Source organism: Porites lutea, chromosome 11, assembly GCF_958299795.1.
Source record: "Porites lutea chromosome 11, jaPorLute2.1, whole genome shotgun sequence".
Lineage (NCBI taxonomy): Eukaryota > Metazoa > Cnidaria > Anthozoa > Scleractinia > Poritidae > Porites > Porites lutea.
This window is the reverse complement of record NC_133211.1, coordinates 18,685,873-18,695,761: the sequence shown is the minus strand read 5'-3', so window position 1 is coordinate 18,695,761 and position 9,889 is coordinate 18,685,873. Positions and strand designations below refer to the sequence as shown.

Genomic DNA, 9,889 nt, shown 5'->3' with positions numbered 1-9,889 from the left:
TTGAAAATGTCATTTCTGTCCTTTCTTATGACATGCAAAGAATTTATATAAGTGTCAAAACAATTAAACGTTTGACACAAGGCAGGCGCTAGTCTGCTACACAGCCGTCTTTAGTGTCGTCACGCAACGCTCCCTCCCAGCGTTACGTGATGACACTAAAAGCGTCTGTGTATCAGACTCCACAACGGTTTCCGAATAAGTGCCCGGGCGCTTATTCGAGGAAGTACGGTACTTTTACACAACGATAGAAACGTGATGGTGTGAATTTGAAGCCTGGTGAACACTTGAGTATAATAATGTCCTTAGCTTCCTTAAGTCTCTTGTGGCTTACTACTGGTAGAGCATTTGGACTGTTAACCAAAAGTTCATAGGTTCGACTCCTAATGGGAGCACCTGGGGTCAATTTAATAAAACTTTTGCACGTGTAATTTACAAGTTTAGCTATTGTTCTCAGACTATAAAACAATGGCTACACCTGTAAATTACACGAGTAAAACTTTTATTAAATTGACCCCTGGATTCTTTCTCTTACTGGGTCAGTAACTGAAAAATCATCAATCTAATTTTACTTTAAACTACTTTTATTGTAAATCCTTACATTACACGGTTTTTGCTACAAAAAATAGTCTCTCTTCTTGTTTACTAAAAAGAGTGTAACATTTTAACGTGTTTCACAAAACACTACTTATCCCTTTTCATAGAAAAGAACTTCAGACTAACTTCAACTACGTTACAAACTGCAGAAAATAGTTTCCACCATTTTAACGTTTTTACTTAGAAACGTGTTAAGAAAGTTCGTCCATAAGAGAACAACAACAAGGAAAACCCTTCGTTCATTAGTGATCACTTATTATTAAAGTGGTAAATACTACTTCACTGTAAATTCACAGTGTTGTTTTTTAAGAACATACAACGCACTTAAGAGTTGTGCGGGGATTAATCTCATATATTCTGTATGTTCCTTTCTTGTACTTGCTGCTGTGGTTTGTCTTCTTAAACATTAGTCACAAACTGATGATGTGATTTGATTTGGCCTTCCGAGATTTGACAGTGAGATGACCTGTCAGATACTGCAATTTCAAAAAAGATACATTAGTGTCTAGTTAAAGGGCATGGCTGGAAATAAGTCGTCACGTCACTATTACTGGGCGGTGTTGATATCGTAATTTGTTAGTGACGAGAAGATCGCTCATTGCCCCTGATCAGAGGCAATGACTGTTCTGCCAGACACCGACAAATCACGATTTTTTGAGAACCAAGTTCAATAATTGTTATTCTTGTTTTGGTTTTTAATTTAGTGGGGAAATGCAGAGCCGGTCGCCATCTTTTTTGTTTCCTCAAAAACGGTGTCCAAACTGGGCATGCGCATAAGCAGAGCACTGTCTGTAATGCGCATGAGCGGACAATTGTCCGTAGGCAGTTATCAGCAGTGACTTAGAGCGCTTACCATTTGTATAGAACACTCGAAAATTTCGGTGAGAATTCAAATTGAACGTTTCATCTCCCTGGAAATTTTTCAGATAAAAGGTACACCTTCTGAGGTATTGGCTTTTTCCCACTTTTACCGAAACGATCGAAATTTTCTATACCCTTGCGTGAATTACCAGTGCTAAGAGTGCCATGCTTCCTCTCGAGAAAGAGTAGACAACGGTATTTTGTAAATGGTACAACGCAATCCCGTTCCTTTTTAACTAAGCGAAAAACAAGATCGTATCTTTTTAGGGAAAATTTTAGCGAACTTTCCGTGCAAATGGTAAGCGCTCTTAACGACCTCTGAACCGATCAAAACTTTTGCGTCATAAATTGTGTTATTCGTGATAAAGGGCAACAAGTAGGTTGGCATAATCCGTTCTCGAAACTGTCAAGTTGATTTTATTGTTCTACAAACTGTGATGTTATTTTTTCCCTGTTGTGTTTTCGTGTACTTGTTTTGCTTTGTTTCGTGATCAAGGAGACACCCCAACACTACAACTCAACTGCCACGGTTTCAGTTCAGGACAGTTCTCCATAAAACGAATTTATTGTTGTTGTTGTTGTTTTTGTTTTGTCTTCTTGCGAGGTTCTTGAGAATACAGGGAAAGCCAAAGTCAGCATGAACTTTAAAAATGTACAGAAAAGTAGCCAAACATTTTTCAGCGATAGAAAAGCAGAGATGTTAACCTTTATTGAAAACTTTGTGGTAGTCTCCTGTTTTGGTTTTGGACTTCATTGTGTCCCCTTGAAAGACGAGGTATAAATCTTCCGCAAAGTTGTATAAAGCCGAGCAAAACTACTGCACTAGCAGAAAGTATGCATCTTGCATCTAAGCCATTTCTATACCGCACAGTGCATACCAAACTATATAAAAAGTCAGTATGTGACTGAATGTAGCCTGCTCCAGACTCCAAGATAGTGAGGAAAGCGGATCGAGAAAGCTGAGCGAAAATAATTGCGTGGGAGTTGTGGAGAGACGGAGTAGTGGAGCATGTAAGCATTTTTTTCAATACCTGATTCCAGTATACCAGCTCCTGCCTGGTACACCCTATGATTGGTCAATTGTGACAGTTTATTTCAACTCTTACTACGTCAATTATTTGACACTTTGAAACGAGAAACTGTTTTTCAGGAAATGGCGGGGGTAGTCGGTGGTGCTAACAGGCTTCCCATTCTATCTTCCCGCCATTTTTTCTCGTTCGTTACCTCACTGCTCGCTCGCTTTTCTCGCTCGTCCACCCTGTCCGACAGCCTGGCACAGGCTAAACTAAATGAGAAAAGTACTTGAAGATGGATCAAAAGGAACCTTATCATCCGATTATTATGTCATTACTTAGATTACCTGAATCGTTCGTAGCGACTGATCCGGCGACTGATGATGTCTCAGGAGTCCCTTGAAGAGTTTGTAGTTGTTGTGAACTTGACGCTTTGCATCTACGCCGGCAACAGAGTGCCAAGACGAACAACACAATAACTACTAGAACTGCCAAAAGAGTACCAATCACAACGTAGGTAACCGAACCTGTGAAAAAAAAAAAAACAAAACCAAAGGAGCTTTAAATCGTGTGTTAAAAGCAAGAGATAGATAGCTAGAATTGATATCTCCAACTTATAAACTTTTATCTCAATAGCCAGTAGTCGACGGTCTAGCTTGCTCATCAAATTGATCATGTCAGGCCGTCACCTATTGTCCTTTCCCTGAGAATCATTTTTTGACCTGCCCCCAACTCTCTATCCGGTTTCAACATCCAAAATGGTGGGAGAGCATTCGTGTCATCGCTCGTGCTGCAAAATGAGCCTGCTTTGCAGGCTATCGACTCCCTCTTAAGGAACATGTCTTTAGGACGGACACATCCTTAATGCGAGCGATTAGAGTTGGTACCTGCCTTCCTCCAGTTTGGTTCACTATGAGGCGGATACCAACTGAAGTGCGGTACCCAATGTTCGACGTTGACGGAGATAAGAGACAATTAAGTGTAATACAATTTGTCAGGTCAAGTTAAGTCTAACCATAGAGCATATTAAACCTCATTTACGTTAAAATGTTTCCTTTCACGTTTTCCTTGGTAGTAGGTGTATATAAAACAACATACTTGTACAAGTTTTTCCTTGATAAGTCTCCATGTATAGTGTCACCCGTTAGATAGTTGGTAATTTAGTTAATTTGACAATTAGTCATCGGTCAGTGAGTCAGTCAGTTAGTTAGTTAGGTAGTTGACCAGTTATACAGTAGGTCAGTCAATCTGTCAGTCGAGAAAACGTCAAGGAAATATGCAATCTTTTAAAAAAGGCCATAGCTGATTCGACTTACTTTTAGACATTCTATGTGATGCAGGACTCTCAACGCATTCACAAGTGTCAGGGTCTAGGTGATCAATTCTTTTCTCGCAGATACGCTTGTAATACCCTTTGCAGACACAGGAACATGTCTTACGGTCCAATTCCTGCAGAAGGATAAGCATGTAAAAATATTTACAGTTCATTTCAATTTTACAGTACACTTAGTTTGATATCGGTGCAGAGGGGATCTGCATAAACGATCCTCACTCGAGCAACAGCAACTACAGTAAAGTGTCATTGAAATGAACACCTTTGGGATCTTATTCCGGCGTTAAGAGAGGACTCCCGATAGTAAGGAACCAATGAAAATGACTGAAGAAAGGCAGAAACAATCGCTAATGACCGGTTATTTAGAAAGGCGTCTGTCCGACCCGCCCCAGCTTGTTTTAATAAAGTGCAATTGGGTCCCCGTACAGATTTTGTGTGATAGCAATTCTGTAATCATCCGGTTGTATTCCAGTTTTCGTCTATTGGTGTGAAGCTACCTTAATGGGTTACAAATGTTATGATGAATACTGAGCTGCTGAACAAGCAACTCCTTTGGGGTTAACAATTATTTTCAGTCGCTTAGCTTCAATGTTCATTCTACTGTGAAGATCATGTTCACTTTCCGAAAATTTACTGTTATTCTGGAACATGCAGGCCACTAAAACGGGCTTTAAGTTGGAAAATTTCTAACATTTAATAAAGCCGTCTTACCTGTTTTGGTGAGCAGCCAGATGGCGATCGATTGCATTGATATTTACAAAGGTGTTTATTCCACCTGAGGGAGGAAAAAGCACACGTCCATGAAATGAGAAGAAGGAAAAAGGAGGAAACGATAAAAAAGGGGAGCCCCGTTTGTAATACCAACTAGATCCACTTATGATCACTTCTCTTTAACGAATTACCCCTAATCCTTCCATCTGGATTGGGACTGAAACTCTTGGAGCACTCGGCAACTCGAACGGGAGTGGCTAGAACGGCAACTTGAGATGAGTAGGTCAATTTCGAGCTGCCTCAACTGCGTGGTCTTAAGCTCATTTTCACACGACAGGTTTTGCAGTTGGCCTCATTTTAAAACTAAGGAAGAGTTTTTGAAACTCGGAAATAGCTTATTTCTGGGCAAAAATATGACCGAGCGAGAGAAAACGCTATCTTGTAAAATACTAAAACCAAAAATCTCCATAGGTGTTAGGACACGTAGAGAAGTGGTAGAAAACGCATGAGCGACGAGTGGGAAAGTAAAATTTAAATGCCGTAAAATCGTCTTACCGTGGGGGCTTATTTATTTCAAGCCCATTTGAGGTGGGGCTAATAGACACGGGGGGCATATTTGAGAGAGGGGGCTTATTTAGTTTAGCTAAGGCAATGGCATCAGTTCTCCATAAAAAAGTAGAATGCAAAGTGGAAACGCTGAAGTACAAAAGGTTGAAGGTCATGCAGCCAAAGATCAAAACAAATCCGAGCTTCCAGGTGGTGAATAATTCATCCTGGATCAGTCCACACGAGGTATTACAGTCTACAGTGAATAAAGTCTATCATTTTTTATTGAAGAATAATAGGGATGAAGAGAGGGCGGCTTAAAAGAGAGGGGGAGCTCCTTAAAGGGGGGGGGGGGGTTATTAGAGAGAGGGGCTTATTTGAGAGGGGGGCTTAATAGAGGATTTAGGGTATATGAACCAAAGGTAGCCGATCCACAAGTAACTTCCTAGTGTACTTCCGTTTGTAACATAGAGTCGGTCATCCTCGCGAAATAGTTAGATGACCGCCTCTATAAAACATGCATTCTAACAGAAGGCAACCAGTTGGTTATTTACAAGCGTAGTGGAGGATTTGAGCTCGGAACGACCGCGAACATGTATGTTTTATAAGGTGTTTAACAAGTGGAATTGCTTTGTTTACCTTGTCAAAACATTGCACTATTATCCAACTAAAATTCTAGAAGGTGACCGCTCCTACCTGACGGAGATGACCACTAAATACAGATCAAACAAACGGTGAACTTGGATTTGACAAGCGGCCGCTTAACACACAGGTAAATAGAGGTTTGACTGTATATATGAGTTCTCACCTAGAGTATTTCTTTCGTTTCATGACGTCACGTGGTGGTGCGTCGTCAAACTCACAGTCACATTTACAGGTTTCTTCATTCCACCTCTCCACCCGAAGGTCGCATTTATCTGGGCCACCTGTCGTACACTCTGCACCGCAGCTTGTGTGGTTATACACACGACGAAATTCATATCTGTTTCTCTCAAATGAAAACACTTTTATGTTGATTTCCTTTTGGCCAGTGGCAACGCACTTCTTGATTTTCGGGTTGACCTCCTTCCACGAACCCTCACAACGGTGGAGTCGGACATAAAAAGGTCGGAATCTATGCTGGGAATCAACTTCTACTGTTGCAAGTACTGGCTCGTTGCATTTGACACCCGGTAGCTCAGTTGACTCAGCCACTGGGAAAGGAAAAAACATAATAACTGAAAATGAGACACTACGGTAACAAAAGTGTAAAAGTACTTCTTTTTACAGCACCTTTTCTGATCAGTGTTTTACTTGGGTCCGAATGGGTATTATTTAATATAGGTTCGTGACTGGAGCTGAACCCAGATACTGATATTTCCCGAACAGTAGTTTGTATTTGAACACAAAAGAAGAAGAAAAAGGAAAGAAACAGTTAAACCTTTAAAATAAAGGATTATATTTGAGTGTCAATGTAGTATTTAGCACGGAAGAGTATTAATTGAGGATATTTTCGTCTACTAGGCTACTCGGGATCCTAGTGGAGACGAAACCGCCATTCAGCGTATTCTGCGTGGTCATCAGAGCCACTCAAAGGAATGGCGAGGAATGTCGGAAGCTCGTTGTATTTGGGTCTTAAGAAAGGTTTTGTCGTAGCCGCGATTAGTAAGGTAAACTATAAGTTCGTTAGTACGTAGTTTGTAATTGTCTGGGTTAGAGCAAATGCGACGGAGGCGAAGTGCAAGGCTTAAAGGAATAGCGCGTTTGGTATGTTGAGGGTGGCAGGATGAAACTAGTAAATACTGGTGTTTGTTTATTCAGGCTGGAAATTCGTATTGTTTTTGGTCTTCGGCCGCATGACTCCATCTTCATGTGCTGAACTTTTTCAACTTTATGCTCTAGTTCTCTGAGGAGGATTGTTACCATTTCCTTATTGTTAGAAAAAGCAGTATAGCCCGGTGACCACAAGTCCGTCCTCGAGAAACCTTGCTGCCGTTGATGCATTTCGCTAAATTAAATAAGCCTCCACCCTCTATTAAGCCCCCCCCCCCCCCTCTAAAGTGCATGAAAAAAAATAAGCCCCCCGGTGGCTTAATAGAGGATTTACGGTATTTCAACCTCGTTTCCAGGTTCTCTCTCCTACGAGTAGCGTTCCGTAGGGACGGGTAAGAGAGAACTCTGGGAACGGGGTTGACGGTATTTTAGTTTAGACATTCGCATCAGCGCGCTTCTATTTTGCTAAAATAACTGACTTACTAACGAAAAGTGCCAACAGTAAACTTCCACTCAAATGTAATCCGATCCCATAGCAAACGCCCATTTAATTTTGAAACAAATTCTTCGCATTCATAAGGTTAACGCGATAAACACTTGATGCAATCTTCCTTAGCTCGTCACGCAGTTCGTCCTCTGTTGAAGAGGATTACGTGACCGAGCAAAAAAACGATGCCAAGCCGGAATACAGTTTCCCTAAATTAAGCTTACCACAATATACAGCCAAATACGGTACGGGCGAAATCTAAAAGAAAAACGATCTGCTCACACCCAAGATTTTTGGACTTAATCGCTTCTTAAACGTCACTGAATTGCACGTTTGTCAGAACTCAAAACAACAGTTTCATATTTCCGGCTTAAACGAATTGAAAAAAAAAAAAAAACACTCTTGTGTGGAACCCAGGGTCTGATTGAAGCTATAATTTAAAATTATATCATTTTGACAAAAGACGATTTGGGGGATTAAATATTTTGGGGGTGGATTTTATTTGCGAGAACGCGGAGAAATCGCAAAGTGCCACAATCAGATCTTCCCATCATGCAATGACTCCACTAACAGATACCGGAAATAATATTTAGTTCCGGTACTGACCTTTGCTTCGATTATCCTCCAAAACTCTTTACAGTTTTAATATCATCGAAGTTGAAATCTCGAATAAAAAATGCTGTAAAAAAATACGACTGAAATAACGTATAAATCTCAGTTTTGATTCAGGTTTTTTTCTTTCTTCGGTCATCATTAACCAATTTTAGAAATGTAACTCGACTGCAAGTCGCCTGGAAGTCGTTAATACCAAAATAACGTTAGATTTGACGAACTCGGCATCAGGGGCTTTTTATACTTCTTATATCATGTGTGGCTGAATCGGTATTATTAATAAACGGGGGGAGAGGGGGAGAGAGAGAAAATGGGTTTCACCCAACCGTGTTAGCTGGCCTAGCGCCGAACGCTACGAACGAATTTTTTATTTTAATGGTCTATTTTATTTTTAACAACGCTTGGACGAGAAATGTTCATCGACGGGCTGGATGTGGACCAGGGAACACTTCCTCACATAGGCTATAGGGGAACGAGCACAGTCTTTTTACATGGTATAATTTCTCCCCTGAATCTAACTTGAACTATGGACGGGGTCTTTATTCTAGTTTTCGTTACAACGTAATTAAAACTTTGATGAAGTAAGCCACTCTTCCTTCCTCTTCCCAGGGCCAGGGAGTATGACACTTTCATATTTTGTAGAAAATAAAAACAGTCAAGCGTGCACATGGCAAGTACCGTGGCACCGGGAAAAAACACCGGAAGTGTAGTGAACCTTTAAACTGAATTGGGGCCTCGGTAGTTCGCTATCGTTTTCTAATATTTTAAAGGATTGTTACATCCAAAGCCGAAAACTCACCTTAAATTCTTCTCAAATTTCTGTTAAAGGCAATACTTGATTATCTTGGCATAATTAAAACGCTTTGATTTCTCGTCTGCTTAAAATATCTTTCAACTGGGCTCGGCTAAAATCCACGTGAACAGAGGGGTTTCCCCTGTGTCTTTCGAACAAGAATGCTGTAATCATGGCTTCTTTTTTTTTATACAGAAAGTTTCCAAGTTTTTTTTCGCCTTTTTGACTCCAACAGAAGCAACAAAAAGAAAATTTTGTGGCAAAGACTGCATCGTATAACGCAAGACTGTTAAGCGGAAGTGTGTAGTGACGAGTTTTTTAGTATTGACTGGGTGTTCATTCATTCAAAGCCGCAACGTAATTAGCGGCAAAAGTGACCGACTACAAAGTTCCACGTACATTACTTTATGATAAGTGTACATTTGAATCGACCTTGGTTGTTGTCCGAGGCAACATGCATGTAACTGCCAGCAAATAAACACTGCCCTCAACTCTCATCTGCTACATACTCGTGTAGCCAATGATTCAGCTATGAATGAATGAGTGAATGTGAATAACAAGTGCTTTACTCACCGAAACCTCGTAATGCAGCGAAAAAGAAACAAATGAAGCTGATTATGGTTGAATCCTTCATCTTAAAGAAGTCAACAGGACCTCTCTCTCTCTCTCTCTCTCTCTTTGACCAGGAGGCGGTTGCAGTGGCTTTAATACTCGGAAAGCCTATCCTATCGATCTGCCTGACTGGGGGCATGTAACTCAATGCTAAAAAGTGTCCGCTGTCGTTTAATAGTATTTGACTGTCACTTATCTAAATTATGCAAATCTATTAAGAGGGTTGGTCAGTCATATGACTACAGGTGTGACAGGGAAAACAAAAAGAAAAGCAATTACAGATTTAGGCAGTGACTTGTAAAACAAAGATGGGTTTTTCCCTGCTAAATTTAAAGAGCTAGGCCGTGGGAAAGTTACTAGCGGCATTGAAACTGTCATTTCTGTCCTTTCTTATGGCATGCAAAGAATTTATACAAGTGTCAAAACAATTAAACGTTTGACACAAGGCAGGCGCTAGTCTGCTACACAGCCGTCTTTAGTGTCGTCACGCAACGCTCCCTCCCAGCGTTGCGTGATGACACTAAAAGCGTCTGTGTATCAGACTCCACAACGGTTCCCAAATAAGTGCCCGGGCG

The 9,889-nt window shown here is 40.7% G+C and overlaps 1 protein-coding gene across 1 annotated transcript; it reads right to left on the bottom strand.

Moving 5' to 3' along the window:
• Positions 1 to 608: 608 nt before the first annotated feature.
• LOC140952290 (uncharacterized) lies at positions 609 to 9,405 on the bottom strand. The gene is made up of 6 exons (XM_073401717.1): positions 9,276 to 9,405; positions 5,867 to 6,251; positions 4,513 to 4,576; positions 3,785 to 3,917; positions 2,816 to 2,995; positions 609 to 1,070 (listed from the first exon to the last, which is right to left on the bottom strand). The coding sequence occupies exons 1-6, from the start codon at positions 9,334 to 9,336 to the stop codon at positions 994 to 996; spliced, it is 900 nt and encodes a 299-aa protein (XP_073257818.1). The 5' UTR covers positions 9,337 to 9,405; the 3' UTR covers positions 609 to 993.
• Between the last annotated feature and the right edge of the window lie 484 nt (positions 9,406 to 9,889).

Excerpts from the sequence above, each read along its gene's own strand:
- LOC140952290 (XM_073401717.1), bottom strand. The coding sequence starts at position 9,336 with ATGAAGGATTCAACCATAATCAGCTTCATTTGTTTCTTTTTCGCTGCA. Across the intron at positions 4,577-5,866 it reads AAACGAAAGAAATACTCTAG|GTGGAATAAACACCTTTGTA; the intron begins GTGAGAACTCAT and ends TTCCTCCCTCAG. Across the intron at positions 3,918-4,512 it reads CTGGCTGCTCACCAAAACAG|GAATTGGACCGTAAGACATG; the intron begins GTAAGACGGCTT and ends ATCCTTCTGCAG.